At 46.2% G+C, this 27,924-nt stretch overlaps 2 protein-coding genes across 4 annotated transcripts; one reads left to right on the forward strand and one right to left on the reverse strand.

The window, feature by feature from the left end:
- Positions 1-64: 64 nt before the first annotated feature.
- On the reverse strand, positions 65-27,721 carry tfb1m (transcription factor B1, mitochondrial). Of its 3 annotated transcripts, none has more exons than XM_071905823.2 (8): positions 27,694-27,721; positions 26,400-26,546; positions 25,651-25,802; positions 25,236-25,344; positions 24,942-25,093; positions 23,930-24,049; positions 3,667-3,794; positions 65-2,650 (listed from the first exon to the last, which is right to left on the reverse strand). In XM_071905823.2, the coding sequence occupies exons 2-8, from the start codon at positions 26,530-26,532 to the stop codon at positions 2,368-2,370; spliced, it is 1,077 nt and encodes a 358-aa protein (XP_071761924.1). In that variant the 5' UTR covers positions 26,533-26,546; positions 27,694-27,721; the 3' UTR covers positions 65-2,367. The 3 variants fall into 3 exon arrangements, with proteins under 3 accessions (XP_071761924.1, XP_071761923.1, XP_078145803.1); XM_071905822.2 differs by having other exon boundaries at positions 27,685-27,718; XM_078289677.1 differs by lacking the exon at positions 27,694-27,721 and having other exon boundaries at positions 26,400-26,578.
- Positions 12,029-12,763, forward strand: LOC139916820 (claudin-20). The gene has a single exon (XM_071905825.2). It carries the CDS (start codon positions 12,032-12,034, stop codon positions 12,761-12,763), a length of 732 nt encoding a protein of 243 aa, XP_071761926.1. The 5' UTR covers positions 12,029-12,031.
- Positions 27,722-27,924: the final 203 nt, after the last annotated feature.

Below are 27,924 nucleotides of genomic sequence, written 5' to 3' on the forward strand. Positions count from 1 at the left end.
TAAAGCAGGGCTGGGAAGATGATATGTCTTATCTCAGGCTCTGTCCCAGGGCTAAACTTGCCACCAGTCGTTGATTAGCTGTCATAAGTAGTGCACAATGCTATATCTTGGGTCTTGGAACCAAAAGTATATCCTCAATACAATGCATAATTATCTGACAGAAGTGGGACACGGTTACACGAAGAGAAACGCAGAGGAAGCCTTACCGCATTGCTGGGATTTTATGAGCACACACACGTTTGAAATTAAACACCCGCCAAGCGCCAAATGTTGGTACATTTTTCCATGTGCTGAGTAATTCTCAGTGGGGAGTCTCACAAGGAAAGCCCTACCATGTTCTCCTTTTGATTCTGACACTGAAAACATTTGTTCATCATGAGATTCATTTAAATATTGACATTTTGTCAATGCAATCCCATTCCTTTGAACAGAAACTCTTGGGGCCTCCTGACACCCCCACAATTCATCTTGACGCGCTCCACTGTGCTAAATGGAGAATGTTATGATAATGTAATGACCCCAATATACTGTACTTTTCAACTAGCAACATCACAGATCAAGCCACACAGGACTATTTCATCTGATGGTAAACAGGTGTGGAGGGCTACTGGTCTGCCAAGTGTGATGCTGAAGCGTCCAGATATACCTTGACAGGCAATCTTGATAGAGTAAGCTGTCTCGTCATTGCATATGAGAATCTGTGACAAATCACTTGGAGTAAATCTGTCATGAGGGCCGGATGGCAATTGTTTTTTTCCAGTTGTCAACTGACTTGAGGAACACAACTGTGATTGGTTCAGATCTAGTGTGATTAATCAGACTTCCACGTGATGACAGACAGTTGTGGCGGTCTAATGGTGTGACAACCGTGATGCTGAGACGTGTCCAGGTTCTGTGGGTTGAGGGGCATTTCCCTGGACTCAAGCTGCCTATTGCCCAACACGTTGTCTCTTGTCTGACAATGGTCTTGTTGGAAGGGTGAGTCTAGTTCTGGAAATGTCCTTCAGTCATCCCTGGCCGACCACAGTCTTCCCTTTTGGTGAATCTGGACACATCTTAGCATCACGGTTGTAAGAGCAGTAGTCCACCACAACAAGCTGCCATTAATCCTGTAACACCAAACCACCGGGTTTCCTCTGGGTCACTGGACGTTCTGGCAGCGCACACAGCATCACAGCTGGCAAAGCGGTAGTCCTGCACACCTGTCTGCCGTGGCATATGTAGCTCTGATGAAATACTGATTGTGGTTGGAGATTAACACCCACCATGCACCGAAAGTGAGTTAATTTTCCCTTTGGCAAGTCGATCTCAGTGTGCCATCTGCCACACTGGCAGGCAGCAGCCCTGCTTCATTCTGGTGGTGATAATCTGCTCTCGCATTCAAAGAGGAATAATATATGAAACATGTAACAATGGTTTAATCCATAAGATAAGATAAAAATCTCAAATAAAAACAGCGAGGGCAGATTTACTTAACATGTGTAATATATATTATATTCTGCAAAATAAATGTAATTAAAATGTGTATGTGATGAATACCCATAAATTATTTTGCAGATACAAAAAACAGATTTGACCAGAACTGGACCAGTAAAAGTTAATTTTGGTGTTACTTAAGAGTTCAGATGAACATGCAGTAGGCAAACTCACAAAGCTAACATCAAACACAAAGCATGCAAAACAAGATGGCCAGCAATTTCTATTTTAATAGAGGCATCAACAATAGAGTCTGATACTATAGGAGTCTTTCTTGAGCTGACAAATTCCTGCCACTTTCCTCCTGCCTTTCATCTCCGTCTCCCACGTGAATAGGCAATACATAGCAGAGGGGAAAAAATGGCCTGGATATGGTACTGCCATCTTGTTCCCATTCTCTAAATCGCCCTGAAAACACAATTGGACTTCTTTTTCAGGTCCCACAGGACAAGGTGTTATGTGAGTGGGATCTGAGGTAAGAATCGGGACATCGGGAGAGAGGACGCAGCCAAGCATTATGCGCCTCACACTTAAAGAGCTCCAGCTGGTAACTAACATGCTTTCTTCATTCTTCTCAAACCACTAGGCAGGCTCGACTCCAACTGTTCTCGCTTTACTTTGAGATGTCCCAGCCTGGAACGAAGTCCTGGAGCTGTTCCAACCCAGCTACTATCCCAACCCACCCGTCCCGTTTATTTCCACTGTGGTTCTCGTCACTGTCCCGGGATTCAGCGTGTACCGAGTTACCTATTGCCTCTTGGGCGCAGAGAAAAAGGCTTTAAAAATGCATGCTTATGCCAGGTGGAAATATCAAGGCTAAGAGCAGTCCGTTGTCTCTCTGCATGAACAGAGGCCATTAGTGGGTTTCTCTCCACTTCTGTGCTGTGTTTTTCAGCAGGGTTGCTGTGGGCTCGGTGGCGGCGCGCCTGCTGCCGTGTCAATAAACGCACCCATCGGCTCGCCCATTCGCCTGCCGAGGTGCTTCAGCCTCAGCTCCTCTCTGAACTCGTAGGTGAAGAGACCGGGATCTCGGGCGCAGAGGTAGGCGTAGGCGTCCGCTAACGCCCTGATGTGGGGGATGGTGAGCTCTGTAGGGCGCAGGGTGGGGTCCACGTCCGCCTCGCGCATCATCACCCCTGCCAGCTCGAGACGACGCGCCTCGGGGAACAGCATTCTGGGGAGGGAATAAAAGACGAGAGCGAGATAATCAGTGTTGCAACACTCAGGTTGCTTTGATATCGTAATGATCATGCAAGTTTAATGGCATTATAAAATTCAAACAGCAAGAAATGATCCCTCAGCAACTATTTCAAATCTGTGAAGTTAATTGAAATCACACAATGAGCTGGAATCACTCATGAATTGTTAATGTTTCACTGCCATGCTACACAGACATGGGATGCAAACTGATACAAGGAAAAAAAAGTTACACAGACACCAACTCAAACATAAGAGGAATAATTTCCAGCTTCAATTTTTTAGTTTTTTTTTGTCTTTCACCCTTCACGGCCCTCCAGCATATTCAAGTACAGGGGGGCATTTATGTCTAAAGACCTTCCAAACCGAAGATGCCCTTGTGTGGGCTTTCACTGCGAGTCAGTGTGCAACAGTCCATGCCTAGCCCCCTCACACTCTGCGGTACAGATGCTTTCTGGGCGCTTCGGCGCTGGTGCCTCCTCTCCAATCTGGCGCTGCCGCTGCCAACCTGCTGCAGTTACATAAGTTATGCTGCTGCCTCGTCTTCCTATGCCACCTCAATGACTCATAATTGCTGCTCTCTTTCGCGCAGCCAGTGTTCCTTTGTTTTCTGGGCCTACGTACACTTCCTAACAGGCACGGGGGCGATGGGCAGCGCGCACATGCGTGTGGGGGCGTTTGTTGTTAGTGGTTCTGAACAAGAGCTGAGAGGACGCTCGGATGTTCAGACTTTGGTTACTGGAAGCCTTTAAAGTTGTGTTCATTTGTGAGTGTGTGTGTGTGTGTGTGAGAGTGGTAGAGAGACAGAAAAGCACAGCTAAAACATTCTAATTAATGATGAGATGAAGACACTGTCAGACCACAGAGAATAAAGGAAAATGGAAAAGAGAGAATGGAAGATGAGAGTGACACAAAATTAAAAGAGAGGGAGACAGAGAGAGGGTGAGAGGGAGCGAGAGGGAGAGGAAGAGGGAGTAGTGAAATAGTGCTTACTCAATTCCTTTACGGCAGTACTTCCTGCGGAACTGGAAAATGTTCCTGACGACTTTCTCCACCAGCTTGAAGGGCTGCTGGATCTGCGGCTGAACCAGAGGGGTGAAGTGAACAACTCCCACGTCCACCTACACACACACACACACACACAGCAAGAGGAAATACAAGCGGCAGGGGGTTAGCACAGACCTTAAAACTAGATTGTAGAGAATGTACTCATGGGGATGAAAACCCCCCCCAAAAAACAAAGCGGTAGGGGGGAGTAGCTGTGCGTGGGGAGAAAGGAGAATAAAGGGAGAATGAGAGGTGTGGAGAAAAATGCTGGGGGAGAAAGGCAGCCTGGCAAAAGGAGAGCGAAGATGGACAAAGAGAAGAGAGAGAAAAAGAGGGAGAAACAGCCTGGGATAAAAAGAAAAAGAGGAAAAGCAGAAAACAAGATGACGCAGCGTGGCTGGCTGGCGAGCCAGTTCCGGTTGCCACAGTAACACCTGTGCGATGGACCATAGAAACTGAGCCTCTCTCTCTTTCTTTCTTGTCTCTCTTCCTGTCGCTGGATCACCACCAAGGTTGTTAATACCTATGAGTCTGACTCACTCAGGCATTCTTCTCTTCCTCCCCACGTCTTCGTCCCTCCTGCTCTACTGTTTCCACTGGGGGGGGGGGGGGGGGGGGGGGGGACCGATGAAGCATATAGATCAAGCGATGCTGATGTCCTGCTTGGCGGTGGACTCGGGGGACGCAGGTGCTGTGTCAAAGTTTATTATCGATTCTCTTATACCCACTTCCCTCTGAGAGAAAACAAATGTTCAGTTCACTGGGTATGTTTGGAAGTAGGGATTTATAAAGTGGATGCAAGGAGTGGAGTCTTTGGAGGGTCAACTTAGCAGGACTAGCCCTCACTGGGGTAAGGAGGGCTGGTGGTGGTGGTGGTGGTGGCGGTGGGAGTCTTGGCTCCAGTTCCTCACTAGCTGCCGCCTCCCGATCCCTCCTCTGTCAGCCCTAAGCCGATATGACAAACTGTTGAAGTAATCGTGCCAGACTCAGCAGAGCCTAGCCCTCTCTCTCTCAGATCCCTCTCTCTCTCTCTCCCTCTCTCTCAGATCCCTCTCTCCCTAACTCTCAAGCACATATACATTCACGCGCTCTCTCCGTCGCCCCGCACTCGATTGCTTGTTCTCCTGTAAAGGACCATCCACTCTGCTCGTTTTGTCTGAAGGCCGCAACGGGATCAAGAGACCCGCGACGCATTAATAGACGACCCTTTCTGCTTCCTCTGGATCTGCGAACGTGCAGCACTTGAGGGTAAAACAAAAAGAAAAAAAAGAAGCATCATCTTTCTCTTATATAGGACTTGGAGGGTGTCTCACATGACGGCTTTCAGTTCTGCACTTTTCAGCTGAGGGGCTACAGCGCAATCAGCGGGGAGATACTCTACTGTGTGTGGACCAATGGCACGGCCAGACGTTGGGCAGCAGAGCAGAGTCGCCCGTCTGTCCATAGTTGGTAATAGCCTTATTTCCCTGGTGAAACAGCTCTGAGAGGGACCACTCACTGACTGGTTGACTGGAGTGACTGACAAGGGGGCTCCGGGGAGCGACGTCAGTGGTGTTCGGTGGTGGCTCGCTTGTCTATCCACATGGAGGAGAAATTGAGATCTGGAAGTGGAATGGAATGTATTTTGCTTAAGGATGTACAAGCTGGGCAGAGAAGGCAGATGTAACACACATATGCAGGTATGTAAATGGAGGAGAGGGCAAAGAAGAGGGGATGTTAAATGTTCACTTAAAAATATGGAGGCAGGACAAACATGCAAACACACAAACAAACACGCATGCATGCTCTGTTATCTTACTGGCACAAACACACATACAGGTAGAATGAAAGGGCATTTAATTTAGCACAACAGCCCTCCTGTTGAGACAACATGCCCTGAGGAGCTCCTCAGCGCATCCTTGAAGCTTGTATTTCTGGATTGTGTGACTCACACTCATTCACAGCTGCCTTTTGTTTTCCTGGGCTAGGGGCTGGCGCAGATAATTGGGGGAGGAAAACTAAAGTGGTCCAAGGACGCGCAAAGGATCTCTAATGAGCTGTTTAGATTCTCTCTCCCGCACACAAGACCGTGGCGGCCGTTCGGCAGCGCTTGTAAACCGCAGCGTTATCTCTTATCAGATCTATAGCTCCCTGTGTCGCCCAGAGATGCCTGGCTGCTGCCTCGCTTTTCCTGCCGCAGTGGCGTGTCGCGGGACAACGCCGGTCGAGGCTGTTTGTCTCAACAGCCCCTCTAGCCTACGTGCTATAATGGTACAGAGAGCTTCAAACCCACGGGTTAGGTTCAAAAAGAGATGTTTTGATACGGAAGAATGAAGGAAGTTATGAATTTATGCTATAGGTGCATGCACAGCTGTTAAGTAAAGTCGAGTCTAATGCAAATTTGTGTCATGCTGAACACAGACTCTAAGGTGACTTCATGGTTTATTTGTAGAATCAGTAAGGGCCTTGGATTCTCCTAGGTAGGCCTAATATTAATGCGCTAACCCCATTACATTCAGATGATACATTTGAAATGCAAAGGGTAACCATGGGCCATGGCAGGTGTCATCATGAGTGTTGAGAGGCGCGAGAGAATCATGGTTTGGAACAGAGGCTTGTATTATGAGAATCAATTCCTCCACCTGTCACATCAACACATAGGGATGTCGGTCAGGATCTCATATCTGGATGCTGTATGCTTCTATCAGTGCGTTGGTGATGCAAGATCAGACCACCATCTGTTAGGAAGAAGCAATAAAAAGGAATGCCTTTAATTTCGCTCTCTGCTGGAATAATTAGGCCATTTATATTCCGTACTTCATGATTTAAGAGAGGAGCATGGGGAAAAGTCGATATTGGGACTATACAGGCAGCAGCATTTCAGCCGTCAGCCTGTCCAAGTCACTTTGCTGCTATGATTTATGGACGGCCTTGCTACACGGCTTCACTAGGTAGCACCGCTGTAATATATCCCGCTCCCTGCCATTAATCCTTCCCCTGATAACCTCAACATGCAAGGAACCTCCATCTTAAATCACGCGCCGCCACCCGGGCCCTCCACTCAGGTGCTGTGAGCATGCCTTCACTCCCCCTCCTCCTCCTCCAGCCCCCTCAAATACTTTGCATCTGCTGGGAGATCCTGAACTGGGGCAGCAGACTGACTTATTGACCCTTATCTGACAACCTTAATATCTCCCCCTCACTCTGACTCCCATCCCTCATGCCTCTCTCTCTATATGGGTGGCAGGACAGATCCTACAAAGCAGACAGAGATTGGAGATGGTCTGAATGTAATTAGGTTTTGCAGGCTCAGGCAAACCGTGCTATTTAAGAGGGAGAAACAAGCAAATCATAACCCCTAATGATTTCTACATGAATTCAGCCTCCAAATTGGCTCATTACATAAGGATCTATACTCAAGCTCATAAAAATTCCTATCTCCCTCACTCTCAATCCAGCTAATTTGGTGTTAGGTTTTTAAAACAAAGACTTCAAACATTTACATAGACTTTGAACCTGCTTCTCCTCTTGCATACTTATATGGTATGCTAAGCAATCTAATAAACCAACACTCACACCTTGCATTTGCATTTAAAATGTAGGCTTTATGCTGCAGATTCCCCTTGCAGGGCATTTGAAAAGGGTAAAACATAACAGATCTCTATCTAAAAGTCACACGTCTACTTTTGTCCGCAGCTCAAGACCTATTCTGACCCACTTGAGCAGAATACTCGCACATCCATATTAATACACTTGTGCATTACCATATTTCATGTGTTTGACCTTCCCAAAGCTCAGCAGGGAACTCTATTACCCCAGTTTTGCCCCGTGGTTCTCCAGCTCTCCTTGCCCATTTCCACCTCCGACAACTCTTTCTTTGAGTCCTTGCCCAATGGTGTGTGAGCAGTAATTTGTCATGTCCCTCTAAGCGTAACCAAGATGAGATGGCAGGGCCCCGGGGCAGCAGCCACTGTACCACCTGAACAACCAACACTTGCTCTTACATAACGCCAGGTTCTGAGAGGGAGCAGGGGGATGGAAGCGGCTATATACAGCCGGGGAATGCAAGAGAGAAAAGCCCACTAAGATCCCACACCAAAGGGGGAAGAGCTGCATTAATCATGACAATACCTTGACAAGACAACCTCCATTACATCAGTGGAGGGAGACAGGCTCTCGGAGAGGAGAAGGCAGCAGTCGATGCCACTGAATCTACTGGGCTGCTGTTGCTGGAGGGGTTGGGGAGGGAGGGCTTTGGCGTCCTGTGCAGGCAGCCCAGCGTACTTCCCATGCTCTTAGAATCGCCCTGGGCGCACACACAGGCAAACCAAGACTGTAGCCTGTGTCTTTGATGTGTTCAGCTCCTTAGAGACGTTTTGCAACGAAAAGTCTCAAACTCTGCCCAAAAACTTGGAATGACCAAGCACGATGAATAGCAAATGAGGACAATGTGGGAAATGGCAGGGAGTCAGGTCACTGTTTTGATAGGATATTTAAAAGCTCATAAATGCTACGCCATGTTTGTACACTCAAGACTCAGTCTTAATGGGGGAAACATAAGAGACCCTTAAATCAAGCCAATGCCAGTGATTTCACAACATGTCACAAGTGTTGTGCCTCTGACAGGTTTACACATATTATGCATGGTGAAAATGGACATGGGCCCCCGCAACACAACAAGGCTGCATTGACAGCGATATCGCCGTTATCACACGACACGTCGCACCTCGACTGTGAATAAACCACCTTTGCAAGATGATGAGCACAAAAACCAATTACGCACAGAGGAGGACATAAAAGAGGAAAATGCAAATTGAACAATAAAACCCCCCCATGTGGGCAAAAGGGAGAGTGGCTGGGTCCGGCTGTGCCTCGGAGCTACGCTGCGGAAAGGGTAGAGCGCTCGGCTGTGAGGTGATAAAATAAAGGGGCCCATGCTTATAATAGCCTGCCATGTCTTCACACATCACAGCGTCACACATCTGCACTCACCGGGTACATGTTAACTGCGCTTTGCTCTTCTCTGCCCCTACCTTTTTTCCCCCCTTCGTCCCTTTCCTCTACAATCTATTTATTTATTTATTTTATTCCCCACAGAACAACACCAGCATCAGCACTTAGGATCTCATCGGTTACGAGGAGACAAGTCACACGCGCCGACGCCGTACTGTAGTGTGTGTCTGCAGAAAAGTGGAAAATTTCTCCTCCTGCTGCAGTGGGATCCCACAAGGGAGCCTGAGAATGTAGTGTTGAAGGTCGGCACTACCACCGAACCCCAGGTAAAACCACCGTCTCTATGCCGGCCGGATCTCATGTTAAGAAAGGGTCTCTTAGGGGTTGTGTATAGGAGAAACAATGGGGGATGGAGAGAGCACTGGGCCATATTAAACAAACAGATCAATAGCTAAACAAATCAATCACCACCAACCTATCCACATGTAATGGCCACACATCACTACGGCCAATGCCTGGTCATTATATTGTAGGTGGGGGGTTGGCAAAATAATTTCCCTGAGGCTGGCTGTTTTTTGATTTGCCCATGCAGCAAAATTATGGTAACACACATCTGCGTTTTCAAGGGTATCGCGTCTAGTAGTCGCATCTGATTTTTTTTTTCCCCCCACTCATTTTGTCCTCTTTGTCATTCATGAATCAAGGCCGTCCTAGCCACTCCCTCCCCCTGCTCCATGTCCTCTACAGAGGGGAGAGGAAGAGGGGGGGGGAGCAGCTGTGAGTTTAGCCTCCTGTTGACTGATGCCTGATGAAGACGGTGCCCCAGGGAGGGTCAGTTTTTGGCATGGTGGGGTACACATGCTCCTCTGCCCTCTGGACCATCACATAAACAACAGAGACACCTTCAGAGGACAGACGTCTCACCAGCTAATCTGGTCATAATGATAACAGCTTTTTTTTTTCTTCCATCTTGATTAGATTACCCTTCCCAGTTGTGTAGTGAGGCTATGTTTGGAAATGTTATCTAGATTTTCCATCTTGGCAGCTTCATATCTTTTGACAGCAGCAGTACCCTATTATGGTTACAGAAGAGCTCAACACAGAAATGGGATGGACTCCATTATAGTTTTGTTTCTCAATTTACAGTACACTGCTAGAAGAGTTTTTGGATTTTTCTGCCCAGAAAAAAGTGAGTAAAGACAAAAACAAGAAAGTCTCGCTCAGTAGCCAACTTAATTGTGAGAGTAAATCATATATAAATGCAGCTTAGTTTTCAACAGAACTACCGAGCGACTCAATTAAGCTCTCTGGTTGTCCATGTTGTGGCTGTTTTGCTAAATGCACAAACAAGGCTACTAACTGACAGCACATCTTTGCTGCAAAATGTCCATGTTTATATAGGTCAAAAATTATGTTCAGCTGCATTTTTCAAGTATTATCCTGTCTTTTTCACTAAAATTCATGCTTTAGATAAATGTAATAACGACCTGTATTGACATGTTAATACTGCACACGTGAAATTATTTCCAGCAATAATTAGCTAGACTTCGTTTACTATGCTCTGCCTGCAAGGACAGCACAGCAGAAATTTGCTGTTTTTAGCACAACTTTTCAATTTATAATCGTTTGCAGTACTGTCATGACTTTTTCCAGTAAGGAGTGGTGTAAGAATTTCTATTTCAATTTCAGTTAGTTAACCAATCAAAACACAAGTCGTTAACTTTCGTTATCAACCCAGAAGTTGAATTAAACTAAGATGTATATCCCACCCCCAACACCCGATTCGTTTTTGTCAAAATTATTCGTTTTACTCACACTGAACTAGCTTAAATATGAGAAATGGCAGTAAAGTATTTTCTCCGTGTGGAAGTAGCCTACGTTTTTGACTTTATCGAGCAAAAGGATGACAGGATTAATCGCCGCACATCCACATTATTTGGGTTCTTCGATGACTCACAGGAGAATTAGCCCTTATTTTTTGAAGGTAAGAGAGAGGACACCAACCGTCAATTATGTGGGGGTGTAACGAAAAGGCGCGCGACCATTACTGTAACGAATTACTGCTCCCAGAGAGTATTAAGCAGAGTTAACACGGAGCTCATTACCTTAACGAAAAACGAGTAATTAATTACTTTTTGAGTAACGAGTCGAAAGACTGGTTGTTGACATGAAACAAGGAGACGGCGGTAGTACGGGAGCAGTCGTGAGCAGCACCGACTGACAGGCAGACTGCCAGACTGAGGCGGTGGGTTTTTTATTTGCCGTAGTGAACTTGTGGCTCTGACGTAGAGACTCTATTCTCCAGCACAGAGAGAAAGACAGAGGAGAGAGCTACGGCTATTTCTCACAGGCTCCGGCCGAGCATGTGTGGTCCATAGAGCTGGGATGTCCTCTCATACACTGTTGCTAAGGAAATGGATGGCTTGAATGGATCCGCGGTCCGGGCTGAATCCTCCTCGCCCCCTCACCATCGTACGGTCTTTTCAGTGTGTGTCTGTGTGTGTTTACAGGAATCACTGCGAACAACGTGACGCGTCACCGCCAGCTCTGCACCAGCCGGGGTAAGGGATTATTTCAACATCGCTTTTTTTCTCCCAATTGCAACATAAACAACAATAAACAAATTGATTGAGCTTAGTCGTTCGCTTATTCAGAGCGGCAACGGATGAAAAACGACGAATTGGCTGTGAAGTCCGAGGAAATATTAATAGAAAGAACTGTACAATCACAAAGTTTTATTCTGGCGATTGGCGAAAATATATCTGATTATTTAATTGACGATAATGCTGAATGTAAAACTATGTTAAATTGATAGGCTCAGTTTATTGGGTATACAGCATTGAAGAAAGTGGTAGAATAACCTTTTATGAGTGGGGTGAGGGCACTGCAGCTTTAAGTCCACATAGCTATTGAGCATTGCAAATACCACAAACTCATTTCTCCCTCTCCAATAACAGCTCTATGGGGCGCCGGTACGGGGAAGAGGGAGGCAGCACATAGAAAATGCACACATGCACAAGTCCAGTGTTTTGCTTACCAATAGTTAGCCAGAGACAGCTCTTATCGCTCGGGCTTCACACAATCCTTTGTTCCCAGCAAGAAAAGTCTGTGCTTGTGTGGGGTTGAGTGAAGGGAGAAAGGAAGAGGGAGAGCGAGCAGACAGACTCAATTCAATTTCTCATTTCTGTCTCTCTCCTCCAGTCCAGTGGAGCCGCAGCTGTAGAGTTGAGGAGCTGGGGATTTGACTGGCAGCTGGTGTACTACCAGGGGAGGGGAGCGAGGCGGCTGGGCAGAGAGGTCGAGGCGCCTGGCTGGCGCTGGGTGAATGCTGCCCGACGAGGAGAGGGGCTACGGCAGCAGCGTCGACTTGAAAAGGAGGATGGCGTCCACGGGCATGCAAATCTTTGGCTTTGTCCTGGCACTGCTGGGCATCATGGGTGCCATGGTGGCCACTCTGCTGCCCAACTGGAAGGTGAGCGCAGATGTGGGCTCCAACATCATCACAGCCATCTCCCAGATGCAGGGGCTGTGGATGGACTGCACATGGTACAGCACCGGCATGTTCAGCTGCACGCTGAAGTACTCGGTGCTGTCGCTACCTGCCTACCTGCAGACTGCCCGCACCACCATGGTCCTGTGCTGCGTACTGGCCGCCATGGGCCTCTGCCTTGCCTCCCTGGGACTCAAGTGCACCCGCTGGGGGGGCGGACGCCGCTCCAAAAGGCACGCCGCAATTGCCAGCGGCGGCTGTTTTGTCGCTGCCGGCTTCCTGTGCCTGGTGCCCGCTTCATGGTTTACCAACGAGGTCATCACCAACTTCCTGGACTCCAGTGTGCCCGAGAGCAATAAGTTTGAGCCTGGGGGTGCCGTGTACGTGGCCTTTGTTTCGGCAGGCTTCCTCTTCGTGGGGGGGTCCATCTTCTGTATGTCCTGCTCGGGGAAGAGACACGGCCCCCAGGACCTGGTCCTGCTGCCCCCCCCTGACAAACTGCTGCTCCAGCAGCAGCAGCAACAGCTGCTCCAGCAACAGCAGCAGGAGCTCCAGCACCAGTACTGCTCCCTCTCCCCATTAGACAATAAGACCGGCTACAGCCTGCAGGACTATGTGTAATAAAGCAGCGCTGCACGCGCCACGGCTAAAGGGAGATGAGCCTGGGGGGAAACCATCACGGCTTATACTATACACCAGGCTCTGCTCCAGATGGAGGTGGAGAAAAAAAGGAGAGAGGAGGGCAATGACTTTGAATCCGTTTTTCCCTCTCTTGTATCTTGCTCCTCTCTTTTTTTCTGTTCTGCAAGCACAAGCAGTGGAGGTATTCCCTAAGCAGCGCCTTGGAACAGACAGAGTGTGAATGTGTAAGGCGCCAGGATAAGGCGCTGCAGAATCGGAGGAAGCCGCTAAACAAATGCAGATATCCTTCATCAGTAAATCACAGAAGACTTCCCTGGGGAATGGATTAAGCAGTTAAGGAAGCCTTCCGTGTAGATTTTTTTCCCTCGCCAAAGGTTTGAATTGAAAGAAAAAAAAGCAATCATTTAGCTGCTATTTACAATCGTTTGGTACCCTCCCATTCGGCAAAGTCGGCAATATGATGCCTCAAAGAGGCAGCAGTAGGTGGAAGCCCTTTCATAGCAAGCCATTGTAGTTTTTCGTATGCTCATCCACTAGAATGCTAGGTGGAACTGATTGAAATAAATGGTCATATTTTTGTTAGCTACTAGAATGATGTTGATATTTTGCCTCTAACGCATGCTGTGTGGAGCCTGTCTGTGTATTAATACAGCGGAATGCCTGGTAGAAGACTGAGACATAGCCACACAATGCCTGTGCCTGAAAAGCTGTAGAAACATTACCCTGCTGAAACTGTTCAAAGAGGACTGTCAGGAGGAGTGGATGTGGGCTGCTGGGCTGGAGATGAGACAGAAATGCAGACAAACAGATGCCTGCTTCTCTCCCTGCAGGTGGAAATATGAGAGAGACGGAGAGAAATTGATAGAGCTTCAATCCCTCAGCAGAGTGGACTCTGATATGTTGCTTTCCCATTTCCATCCAAACAAAAACAACCTGTCTTCCCTAAGTAACAGCTACCCATTCCACATACACGCTGAAGCCCACAGACACACTTGCATACAGATTACACCCACAGGGGCGCACACACACACACACACACACACACACACACACACACACACACAGACAGCAGTATACAGACAGCACAGCCACCTCCACAAACACTGGCACAAACACCAGCACACCCATGCACTCTCACACAGATGCTCAAGTACATACTAAACCCTAAGACACGCTGGTTTTTTGCATGTGCTTTTCTCTCACCATCCACCTCCTCAGTGCCATGGAAACGGAATCCAGCACCCAAATATCTTTCTTGTCTGGGGGTCTGTGTGTGTCAGCGAGTGATTCTGAGGTTGTTTAGGGGGCCATCTCTCTTTCTCTCCATGGGTCCATAAGCTTTCCGCAGAGCCTCTGCTCACGCGGGGCTACTTTCACTAATCCCTTTTATTAGCCAGTGACATGAGGCAACATCCCTCTGTTACATGGACAGAGGTTTTAGGAAATGCTCTCTCTTGGTGTCCACTGCTATGGTGTCTGTGACATGCATCTAGTCTCATAGGAATTAAAAGATGTGTAATGGTGCAATGACAGAGAGAGGTAGACAAACAGAGGCAGAGAGAGAAAAGGTTCTTGAGTCATGGTCGACTGGGTAGCTGTGTGGCAGGCAGCTAAAAAAGGTTTGAGTCATTCTCCATATGTGACTTGTTTTCCAAGTGCGTCAGCAGTGCGCATATGCTACTGGTCTGCACCTGCAGAAGGTCTCGCCGTCTTAAGTTGCAGCCACTTGACTATGCCACCGTTCCTCTTTCCCTACCTGTCAGTCTCTTTTTTCTTTCACTCGCTCCCTCTCTCTCCTGCTTTCTCTCGCCACGTCACATGGATCTGATCGCTGACAAGAGAACATTGATGCATGTTGAAAGCATGCCCCCCCCACCACACACACACACACACACACACACAACTCCCACCTACTCATATGTCAGTAGTACTGTTACGCTTTCACACAGTCATGTTCCTGAGTGTGTCTACTCTTCTCTGAGGGAAGAGGGGGCGGGAGGTATGTTGTTTCCGTCCAGAAATGGCTGCGCCAGTGACAGGCCCTGGCAGTGATGTATAGAGCTGTGCATTCTCTCTCCTTCTCTCTCATAAACATGCAGTTTCTTGGGGGAGAGCAGATGGCTAAGCCCAGCTCGCCACCTGCAGGCTGCTGCCGGCACGCTGGGGGCATCTCTGCGGGCTCCACTGCTGGCCCTGGCAGCCCTCTAGGGCCAGGTTTCTACCCCACCCCGACTACCCATCATGCCCAGCACAGACTATCGCCAACAGAACTGGCCTCCTGACAATAACTCACTGCCCAGGCACCATAACCAATGCAATAAACAAAGTCAAGAATGTGTCATGTCGTCAACCAATACCGACACGTTACGTGTTTCGAGAATGTGCCAAATCGTTTCATGATGACAAGTTTTAATACTGCCTGGAGTTCTTTCTGTTTATTTTTTTATTGCGTTGTTTGTAAATGAATTATACATTAGCAGATGTTTTATGGATTTGTGATTTGTTCTGCCAGACTAAGTCTCAAGTCAACTAGATGCTTGTGTACAGTCCGACGCAGCTTTCGAGGGTTATTTTCAATCCTCATTATTCCTTATTTCCCAAAGCACACAATCACTCCACTAGGCATTTAGGCCCATGTGTGTTTCATTGGGGAAAACTTGAGTAGGGGATTTTCTAAATTTAAAAAAGAAATGTATTTGTTTTGGGATTTCCTGTTCAGTGTAGGTCTGCTGACTACTGTACACAAGTATCTAGGCTACTAAGATCTCGTACCTTGTTTTTACTGAGGGATCAGAATTCCCTCACATTGTTCAATATAAGATACCATGTTCATACCATATCTTCTTTATAAGAAGACTACTCAAATGCACCTTTGCTCGTGTTACATGGTTTAACAGCGGTTTGTTTCAAGTGACTGAGCATTCCAAGCTCCATGGACCAGTACAAATGTACATAACACAATTGGCACGCAATTGGGAAAAAAAAAGAACCATTTCTGTCTGATAGGATTCAGCAGGCAAATAGGAGCTGGAGATTTCTCTTTTCTGTGGCTGTGCAGCTTGATCATCAGCACACCATTTCATTAGCTTATAAATGGCCAGAGTGCAAACTAAGTGACTAGGCCCTAAATGTGTAAAGAGCTACAGCTCTCCTGCATAAACCAAGACAAGAATTATCATTTTGATAATTGCAGCTTATTTTTGTGGATGCTTTAGCACTTCTTACTTTGCCAGAGCATATTTATGATAATGAACAGTTCACAAGTTCTGGTACCATTGTCTCAGTGTGCTTGTGCAAGTAGTTATATTTTTTACCAATAAAACTATTTTGTGGAAGCAACATGCCTATGTAGTCTGTTTGTGTGTGTGTGTGTGTGTGTGTGTGTGTGTGTGTGTGTGTGTGTGTGTGTGTGTGTGTGATCAGTAGGGGATGGCACTCATCTCCCTGCCAAATGTACAGATTTTTGGACGGTACAGGCTGTGCTGAGTGTAGGCAGGCAGGCTGTTCCTAGTGTTACCATAGAGCCTCTACAGTCGACGCAGCATCCAGGAAAATAGAGAGAGTGGTTTCACTCCAACTAAAATGTGTATCCATAAAACATTACCGACAATGTGCAAATGGGTTTTGAAAAGGGACTTCTCTCTTTAATACCGTACCCAGCCTGTTCCAGCCATTCCTTATTGAGATGTAAGCATAAGGAAATGCATGAGTGAAATAGTAACAGCCCTCTTGAGAGTTTAAGGGAATGGGGAGGGTCTCAGTTGTGATGAGCATAATGACAACATGTGTAGGCTAGTTGCTGAACACATGCAATTATACAGGACTGGAAAGCAACAGCTGGAGAACTCTATTTGCCTAGTTTAGTTTAACACTTTTAAAAAATAATTAATGTTGAACAAAGGAAAGAAAATACATGTTAAAGAGGATGTGCAGGGGGGGCCAGAGGGTCAAACAGGTGGCAACTGCAATTTATCACTAACAAGAATCAATAAAATTAACAAACAACACACAGGTAAACAGATTTACAGCAGACACAGTCCATTGGGGAGAGGAGAGTAAATTCTGCAACATCCCATCCTGCAGTGGAGCTTCATCTAGCCTGCGTCAAAACAAGCTTTTCTGGCTCCAAATCAGCCTAACATAAACAAGGGGATTGCCAAGACAGACAGAAATTACATATTCAATGCTAAGGCCACAACAAATTCTGCTTTCACTCCAGACTTCGATAATGCTGCATGAAGACGTCTTCATTTTTAAGCAGAGCTTGTTCCAAAACAGGCAGTGTAGCATACAGTATGTTCCTCAAGATTAATATCTGTGTCATGTAGCCTATAGACTGCAGATGGAGCGCTTATTAAATAGTTACTCTCCAAGAGAATCTGGGCTCTCATTACAGTTGATTGGAGCCTAGTCTACAACGACTGAGTGAGAATGTGCTTTCCTGAAACAAACATGGATTATTCAAGGCTCTCTCTCGTTCTCCCGCTCCTCTTGGTTATGCAACAAGAGTGGAGATCAAATAACTACTCCTCTCATGGGGAAACGCTAATAAGATCCGCTCCTCTGTGTATTTAACCTACATTTTCCATCAAAGGCTTTCACCCTGAGTTGCTGCTGTGACAGATCTGGAATGTGGGCTTAGATGAAGGGAGGTGAGAGCTTTTTAACCTTGTCAATTCCAGGCAGGGGTTAATCGTGCTTTAGGCCCACGGCGTAGCCTTTCTTTGAATTTCCCAAACTCACAGGTCATTTCACTGACCTGTAGTTGACTCTAGAATCTAGCGTTTCCAAAGATCAACCGCAGAGAAAGAACGGGCATGACAGATACGGTGGATGTGGAAGACAATGAGGTGATGCATAAGAGCGTTAATCCACTCCACCAGTCATGCTCCCAGGCACAAAGAGCAAGACAGATCGTAGACCAGGCTGAGGAACTCTCACGCCATCGGTCATCAAAACCCCATTAGCATGATGCTGAAAACACAGCAGCCGCCCAAATCGCTCCAGTATGTCAACGACCGTACTTAATGCGAGGCTCTTTGTTTTGGACAGGCATCATCCTCATGAAGGTTCATATTGGAGATATAATGCGGTCATCAACGCTGGGTGAGAACGACCTTCCTTTGTCGGAGCCTCTCTCTCCCCTGGTCCCAGCGCTCATGCAAGGCTGGGGAATAATAGCAATGACCTTGGCTGGGCTGTAAACTGCTGAGAGAGGCAGTATAGGCTACGGAGATGACAAAAGGGCGGCTTGTAAGAAAACAATACACTCTGACAGTTCAAAGGAGGCCCTTTAATATTTCAGCTTCAAGCACTGGGGGATGCTGGGATGATTCAGTAGGCTGGAGGTGAGGGAGGCTAAACGCTATAGTGTGGACATTGATCAGTTTTTTTGCCAACCTTCTCTAAAGCTGCAAATGAGCCATTAGAGTATTGTTAGCGGTGTTTTGATCTCACTTTGATCTAACTAGAGGGACACAGAGTGTTAGTGAGAGCATAGCAGCACAACAAAAAGCTAAAATAGAACTGTCCACAGCATAATTTCACATATGCTCCAATGCCGTAATCAATTAAGGAAATAATTATCATTAGCAAAAACAATCATGTTAGCATAATTATGTTTTCGAAATACTGCTAGTGCAACATAATCTTGTAGCCCATACTTTCTCTCGTTTTTACAACTATGAGCAATACAAATACTCATCAACACAACTGCTAAATCCAATCTACAACTTCAGCCCCAACTAAAAAGCCTGCAATGAAGTCATGAAATCACAGTGTATGAAATTAGAGCCATCAAAACAAACCCTTCAAATTAATAGCTTATGGATTGATCCCTCTCGCCGTTGTGACAGCAGGCTGATTTTCACAGACTTCATTTCATCTCGGTGTATCATGGCACTGCTAGCGATTTACCCATTTGAAGCCGACCTTCTTTTCTTGGGATCTGGCCAGGGTTTTAGCATTAGTTTTCAAAATACCTGCATATTTTCTTGGCATGCTCACTAAACAGCGCTGAATTTGCTAAACTCTGAACGCTGACTCTCAGCGAACCCGGCACCGCTTCTTGTTAGGAGGAGCAATAGATCTCCAGAGATGTTGATAAGCCAACTCTGCCAACCTCGGCATTTTGTTTAAGGGAAGAGGGGGAGGAGGGTATTTTTAGCTTTCTTTACCTTGGGTCTGTGATGTATTGAGACCAAGCCTTCAGGCATTTACCGTGCCGGCACGAGTCATTGAAATAACTTTCCCTATACTCTTGATACCATGCTTGACCCCGTTTACGGGATAGGAATAGGCCTAGATGAATTGTGTGCCTGTAGAGTGTGTGGCAGGAGGTGAGACGGCAGCGCAGGCCCACTGAATAGATTTTCAGTGTTACTGTTGCGGGGAGAGCTGGGCCACCTCAGGTCACAGAGAAGGTATCCATCATTGTGCCTGCCACTGCTTTATAGTGGACTAAGGTGGGTCACATTCAGCTCTGAAATGGCCCCTTGAATTTGAAGGCAATAATTACTTAGATATTGGAAACAACTGCAGCCAGTTCAGCTGTGAACAAAACCAAGAGGACATGAAAAATCACTAGCTAAAAAATATCACTTTTTGATATATTTGCTGGATTTTCACTGCGCAAGTCCAAACTCTCCCTGACAACCGCCAGCCGTAATAGATGCGCAATGCAGCATTAACAGATTTAATTTAGGCTCCGCTCATCTGGCCTGTGGTCCTCAGCAGAGGATTGTGTACAAGGCAAACATCTGTAGGGCCCTCCTCCTCCGAGGCTCGGCCGGTTGGTGGGCGATGGCTGATGCAGCCATTACTCAGAGAGGGCTGACGACTGGCCCAGACAACCATCTGCTGGAGGTACGCCTCACTCTCCCTTCAGATCGATCTCTGTCATGAATCTGTCTTCGGGCGCTCCTTTACCCCTCCGCTCGCGTGGAGGAGGCTGTGCTGTATTCATACTGTTTTCCAGCTCTACTTCCATTCCATATATCACACAAATCCCATATATCACTGCCTTTCCATTCACTTACGCTCGTTCCCCATCTTTTTCTCAACAATAATTGCTTCCATTCTTTCTCTCACTGCTGTTTTACTCCAGTTCCAGTGTCTCCTGTTCTCTCCATCTTTTATTTTCTCTCTCTCCACCACCCTACTCCCACTCTCTATTTTTCTCTCTCGTATTTTCTTTCTCTCACCCCCCCCCCCCGTTTCTTTCAGCCTCTACCATTCCATCTCTTTCCTATTCTCTCTACTCCTCTCCCTCTTTCCCCATCTCCATTCCTCCATTTCTGCCTCATCATTTCTAATGAATAACATAGTTGCACACTAGCTAAGCAAAACACGGAGACCTCTAGGAGCTCTGGGAGAGACGGCGGTCTGCTCGTGATGGAGCGTCTATTGAGCGACTTATAGACCTGTCTGTGACGGACAGAAGCTGATTTTAATCACATTCTGCCAGGAAGCAGAGAGGCGGGGAGGCGGGGGAAGAGAGATGGGCAAGCCAACACACACTATTCACTGTTTGCAAATCAGCTATTTTCTATGTAAAGAGGCAGTGAAGATGGATCTGGATGAGTGGATGTCCATGTTGGAGACGCAGACTCCTCTTGATGGTACTCTAAAAGTCCTCGACCCCTCGACCAGAATAGAAATTAGAAAGCCTACCCTACAGTGTAGCCTATAGCGACCATGAGCACTGCAGATAGGCAGCTTCTATTCTCAATTTATTTCCATAAGAGATATTTTCAGATATATATGTATAGCCGTGAACGGCGGAAGCAATTTAAAGATCACTCAATCTGTGTATGTGAGAATTAACAGAAGGCGTGTGACTAATAAGGGAAGGGAGGCTGGTGTGATCCGCGACAGGACAGACCTAGGGCACTCGGAGCCTGGGGGAACACCATCAAAGCAGCCAATCGCCGCTCACAGAAACCTTCAAGGACAATCTCAGTCACTCAATGTGACAGAGAGAGGTGCAGTCCGGGGGCGAGAGGAACAAGACAGACAGATTAAACAGCCAGGATAAGGGCCTATCTGCTCACAGCACGTCAATATGGGCACCAGCAGCCGCTAATGTAAAATGGATTCAACATTTCCCTTCTCATTACCCCGTCAACTAGAATTGGCCCACTCCCATAGGTTGAAATCCACCAGCCAATCAACCTGCACTTCCCCTCCCCCCGCCTTTAACTGTTGCTATTTTCTCATCGTGGTTATTTGTAAAGGTCCAGTGGTTTCATTGCATTTTCTGTGGCTCTTTGTGGCTTGCTGTTTGTTTGATAGCATAATATTAAACCACTTCTAGCTTTTTTCTAAATTCGGTGTGAAGGGGGTCAGTCCACTAATTGCTGCATGGGTAGCATGGCACCTGCTGCTTCTGATTTTGTTTACCAAGGTCTGTGAGAACTGGAGTTAGTAGTGTGGGCGGAGGCATCTAAAGCCGCTGGCAAACCGCTGACAGATTTTCTCAGAAATGTTGATTGGGATAATTACAGAAATATTAACTCATCAATACAGGCTCGAGCTGACCTGTTCCTGCTAATTCCAGGATAGGCATGAGTCACTCACTCACATACATACACACACACACACACACACACACAAACAAAGCACAGCAGAATAGAGAACCTCAGGTTCAGACATGGCGAAGACACGCCAAGAGCAGACAAAAAGAAAGGACAATTGTAATTCAATTTGGACAAATCCCTGTGCATTAAGAAGACAATTAGTGATCCCAAAGCTACAGAGGGAACAAGATAATACCAACAATTAGAACACTGAGCCGATTTGTTGGCTATATGGCACTGCCTAAGAAAAGCACACACACTGCAGTGTGCAGTGACAGACACAGACCGAGAGAGGAGAGACAGAGACAGAGAGTTTAAAGAGAACAGCTTTGGCACTGCTACTCGCCTATTACAATTAATAATCTGCCTATAATAGGGAGAATCAAGCTGTTATTACTGTTATACATTGTTTACCCTAGCTGTGAGAACAACATCCATTAACACCAATCTGCTTTTTAACCAGAGCAATCTAGACGCAATGTACAGTGTCACAGTATCTATAACAGTTTATATGCTTGAAGCTCTAATAGTATTTTCTATATCCCTTTATGCCTTTAGATAAAATGTAGGTCAAGTTTACAGACAAAACCATTGCTCTAGGTATAACTAAAGAGTATATTCCTGTGCATCACAATTTCAACCCCCCTCCTGCCAGCCTATGATTTTGTCCCTTAAATCAGGCGAGACATTTTTATTGTTCATGCAATTCTGCGTAATTACTCTGGTGTGTACCAGTAAACTACGCAGAGCCAGAGAGCACTTTATGAATTATACTACATTACTTACAAGTAAGAAAGGGGCATGCACAATGCATAGAGCATGATAGCGTTAATATACTGTATACTATACTATATATAATGTGCTGTCTGGTCTTTTATAGGACATCGGCAGTAGGAGACCTGCTCATCAAACAACCATCATCTCTCCTAATGATATCAATTCTCCCAAGAGCCCATTAAAACATTTAGTAGAGGAAGATGGGCTGCATTGGCATGCGCGGGTCACCGATTAATCTAAAGTGCATGCATGCGCGTGCAGTGTGAATACACTCACGTTTACACATACCTCATGCACGCAAATGCGCACACACACACACTATGTGCGCACACGTAAAACACAGGCAGCTACGCTCAAATCCATTAGGCTACATTTCGACATACACACAAACATAAGACTCACGAGAAAAAAAACCCGCAGACTATATAAAAGGCGGCTGAATGTGATGAAATAATCATTGGGAGCCATCTCTTCTAAGAGAATGAACAATCAGCGCTGGTCCCATTCACTCTGCTGCCTCTTACTTCACATAGGGGATTAAATATTTACCAACAGTGGGCCTCCTAAAGAGCCACGACATCTTCAAGGGACCCTCAGTCCGTCTCTGACATCAACCTAACGCCTATCCTTTAGTTCAGGAAAAGAAAAACATGGTTTCAGTTGTACAAGGATGTAAAGGAGTCCTGAGCTCCTGAGCCTTTCAAAAGAAGCGTGCTGATCCCATCTCAAAATATATCTAGACAGAGCTGTCTGTTAGCCAGCGCTGATATTTCACATTTTGCGGTAGTACTCTTATTTTTTTAATGGACCCCCCTAGTCCTACTAAAAATCCTTAAAATAAAAAACCCTGGCGCTTTCATGTTACGTAAGAGTGAACGCCTTTCTTTCGCCGATGACACGCGCACGTGGGCTGAAAGAGAGGGGGAAGAAACCGGGCCTAAAAGAGAAGCAAAAGGAGAAGCAGGCCCTCATTACGGGGCGCAGTGTGATCGCGCCACATCTCAAATACCCACCAGGCATCATTACAACCCAGAAAGGGTCCAAAGACAGCGCAGAGACAACAGTGATTCAACGCAGTCTTAATGAAGCCTTGAAGCAGGGAGGGCGAGGAGGGATGAGTGATGGAGACATGATGAGGGGCCGTGACGGGAAACATGGGACCAGAGGAGGAGACATTAGATGTGAGGAACGGTCCCGTTGTTATCTTAGAGAAGGAAGTGTGCAATAGTAGTGGGTGTGTGTGTACGCATTTGAGTTTGTATGTAGAACTGTGTTCGTGTGTGGGTGTTTTCATCCACTCGTGCTGCCATGATAGCCAAAATACTACTTCACCACCATTACAAAAAGAGATTCAATTTAATATTGAATTTTATAAACATTCAATACTTTCGCCAAATGTGCTCTGCAAGATGAAATCCTATTTCAGCATCACTACTAGAAGGCGTATACGTGCGGATTTGAATAGTTAGAAGAAGAAGAATTGAAATAGACAGAGCTACAGTCTGGCTCTTGACAGTGGACTGCAGCAGTCAGCACAAAATTCAAGGGAATAAAACAGCTGAAAACATGGCAACAGCGTCAAACAGTCCACCACGTCCTGAACTGGATCCCAGTCCACATAAACTGGTTGACGAAACTGGTGCCAAATATGGAATTACTGGAATTACATTTACTGTGGTACTGGAGTAGCATCAAATGTCTAGATATTTAACTTGACATTGGTATTGAAGTCAGATTTCTGGTATTTGGACTACACTACCATCCACTGTGTTTGTGAGAAGAAGCGTCCTACCTCAGGTTTGGGGACGAAGGCCCGTCCGGGGATGGTGAAGCAGCTGCGGACCGTGCAGAGGTACTGAGCCATGATGGACAGACGGCTCCTCTGTCTGCTGCCGGTGCTGGCCGTCAGCCGCTGGATGGGCGGGGGGGGGGGACAGCCACAACAACTTAGTAAATAATACATGTTCAGTAAGACTGGGTTAGTCGCTGAGGTCACATAATGTTGTTTTAAATCAGCGGATCCCGACCTGATGTCTGACACATCCAGAGATGTCAGGGAGACCTCAGAGAGTTTGAGGCAGAGGAAACATATTAAAGACAGAGCAGGAGCTGAGGCAAAATGACTATTTCACTGTAATCTAATAATGTTTAGATGTCAACACCAGACACAATAAAGCAGCTGGCATTAAATCCTGCTCTTAGTGATTTTACTGGCCTAAATGATTTAAAAAATATGCATTTAAATTTGTAAAATGGACACACTGTGCGGCCTCGCCAATCACAAGGGTTTATGAAGCTGAGGAGCTCTGCAATAGATGATCAAGTTTTAATTGAGTCAGGTTTTATGTATTTCAGCTGCATGTTACGATTAATTATAGATCAACAAATCAATAATTGGTCATAAATAATAGCTATTCACTACTGCAGTGTTTTCATACAGTAGTGACTGCATGGATAAAGAGCATCATAAAGTAATGCGTTACCAGTTTTAGCACTCAGGATGTACAAGCTTTTGTTCAAACATAGAAATTTGATGTATCATGTTTTAAATTTTATTCAGCCTTTATGTAACCAGGCATTCCTGTTTAGACAAAAAATAAAACCTGCAGATACAAATGTATATCTGCAGATAAAATGCAAAATTTGTGCAAGATACAAAAGAAGCCATTCGCAGAACAGAAATGCTGCCACATAAGAAATGCCATAATACCAATTCTGATAGGTTGAATCATGTATGCATGAGCAAAAGTGAAGCAAGAGCCCACATTAAAACTGATTCTGATTCTAAAGTGAAGCACACCCACCTCTGCCACCTCCTTCTGGAAAGTGAGCGTGAGTCGGGTGCGTCCGAAGGCGAAGGGCCCTGTTCTGTCGGCCATGTTCTCCAGCCACTTGATGATGAGAGGAGTCGAGACGCTGAACGGGAGATTCCCTATGATGTGAAGGTTTGGTGGATCTGTGGACACACACACACACACACACACACACACACACACACACACACACACACACCCTTTTGTTCCACGGGTTCACTATTTTAACACTCTGACCACACACTGTAGTATTCCATAACAGCTTGTGAAATTGTATTTTCTCACCCTCCTCCCACGGCTTGGTGACATTTGACGGGAATCCCCGGTCCGTTCTGTAGGTGAGTATGTCACCGTGCACGATCCTCAGCCTGCCCGGCGCTGCCTCGGACAGCAGCTGCGGAGACGGATGCGATACGACGGACGTTAAAGGAGCAAAACGAAAAGGTGTTCACGAAAACGACAAAGTCATTTACAAACTTTCAGGCTATCGTTTCTGTTTTGACAGGTATCTGCCATCTCTAGATGCAATGAGATCAGTCAGTCTGCAGCTGCATAAGGACTCTCAAGTCCAACACAGACCCTAACTGGGTTCATGCAGCCCCGGGAGCTGAATGACCTCATGACCTCTGGACCCTGGTGCATTTACAAGGCTAGTTCAGCCACATGCAGCCAGTCTCAGCGTGTCCGCCCGGTGGTGTACCTTTAGCCCAGGGATGAAGCGTGTGTCCTTCTCCACCACCAGCAGGTCGGCGGCCCCGGCGTTCAGGATGGAGCGGGTCAGGCCCCCGGGACCGGGACCCACCTCGCACACGTGGGCGTCCCTCAAACTGCCCGCCTGACGCACGATTTTGTCTGAAAAGATGGATGACCGGCGCTCAATTCACACAGCTCGTTCCACTAATATTGCTGCGCGCGGTTTGTGAATTAGATATGAAGTTTGGTGGACTCATGCATCATACAAATTAGACCATACTCTGCAATCGAAGGTCTTCATCAGTGTCTCGGGTATCAAAATTGAGATTAATAGCGTGTGATGTTCCAATACCCGTCTGCCTCTGTGTGATGAAGTTGGGATGGATTAATCTAACACACAGTCACCTTGTCCAAGGACACCAGAGCAGATCAGACCTGCACTGCATCACTGATAATCACATTAGGGCACGAGCTCTGCATGGGCGGCAAACAATTGACTTGGTCTGTTCACATTAGCAGGAGATCTACTCAGCCTCGCCCATACAGAAAAACCTGTCGGTTTCGATGCCTACGAACAAGCCTATGTGGAGCTGTGCAGCCAAGTGCAGTGGATGTGAACGCACCATTGTGTCCTCGGAGTAGACACGGGAGCGAAGTACAGTAGCTAGCAGGTGTTGGTGCATTGCAGATAGAGAGAGAGAGAGAGAGAGAGAGAGAGAGAGAGAAAGAAAGAAAGAGGGGAGCAAGCTGACTGACCTATGAGCCTCATGTCCAGCAGAAAGTTCTGGGACAGCTGTTTCTCAGCTCGCAGGTTGTACAGCTTTATCACCTCGCCTATGGTGGGCAGGGGAGGCAGGCGGAAAGACGCCAGTTTCCCAGACACAGCCATCTTTCAAGTGCACACTGTGAGAAAAAACACATACAAGAGGTGAGAGAGAAACTATGATTGATTGGCTTCTTCAGCAGCAGAGAAAACTGGAGGTTCAGAGGTGTAAATGTAATTGCTGAAAAGAGCACAGTCTGAGGGTTATGTACTAATAATAACAACTAATAATGACAACAGTAAAACATCAATACTCTTATGTGTTCCTATACAAATGTATGCTTAGCAAAATAATGCATTTTTATGGCTGACAGGGCAAAGCTGAAAGGATAGGGTTGGGTATGGTATGTTTTTTGTCATTTCCCTTTACAAATATGATTCTGCAAGATTACTGAGTGGGCTTTCTTTAGCTTTTATTTTAACATTTAAAATAAACACATTCAGAACTGACGTTTGTCCATAAGCATGTTGCAAATCACACAGTATGACAGACAGACTGAGCACTCTATGGAGGCAAACCGTTATCAATTCCATTTACTTTCTTATCGATTGAATTGGAATCGATTTCCAATGTCTTAACCAAGGTGTACTGATAATGCTGTCAAGCGCCTGGCAATGTTATCATTGTGGTGGCTCATTACACGATCTCGTGTGCCACCTAGTGGCTTTATGACCAAGCTGCAATTCACACTGAAAAAGTGAGTAAAATTAATAAATAAAAATCCGTGACAGCTGCTCCTTCACTTCACATTCTGACAAAATAAACAGCTTTGAAGACATTAACATTTTAGAAGTAGGTTATACCATGAAAGGCTCTTGCACCATTCATCTAATTTGCAGTTAAGAACACTACATTCTCATTTCTGCACTGCTGTACGTAACGTTAAGGTAACACTGGATAACACAGCACTGTCAATCTGTCAGGGACGAGTTGGCTTGACAATGGCCAGCAGTTAAATAAATCCAAATTTGAACGGTTAACTTTAATCTGCTGTTCACACTGCACTGAGCTGTGCCGACCTGACTCTGTGATAGTAGTTAGCTTTTCGTGCTAACGTTAGCTTGTCACTGCATTTGTCTTTGTAGATGCTGTGGGAAAAGCCTTTGAATTCAGACGGAACACTTCACATTGTTTCGAAGCACTGGGGTGCCCGTTGTAATGAACCGTGTACAAAACAAAACGAGGACACAAAGCCAAAAATGTACAAGTTAACCCACGTTTCTCACCAGTGCCGATTTCCTCTTAAACTTCCGCCTTCGTCATTAAATTGACGTCTACGTATCCAATGAACTTGCAAGAATCATAACCTCAACCAATCAAATGGGAGTAGGCGGGATTTTGCTTTGCCCTTGAACAACCGTTTATTGTTGATGCAATGACGCAGCACAGCCAGAAGAGGGGGACATTTTCAGTCAGCATGAGTAATGATGCTGTGCAGTATTTATTTACAGTAAACA

The sequence above is a fragment of the Centroberyx gerrardi genome, chromosome 17 (genome assembly GCF_048128805.1).
Source record: "Centroberyx gerrardi isolate f3 chromosome 17, fCenGer3.hap1.cur.20231027, whole genome shotgun sequence".
NCBI classification, from domain to species: domain Eukaryota; kingdom Metazoa; phylum Chordata; class Actinopteri; order Beryciformes; family Berycidae; genus Centroberyx; species Centroberyx gerrardi.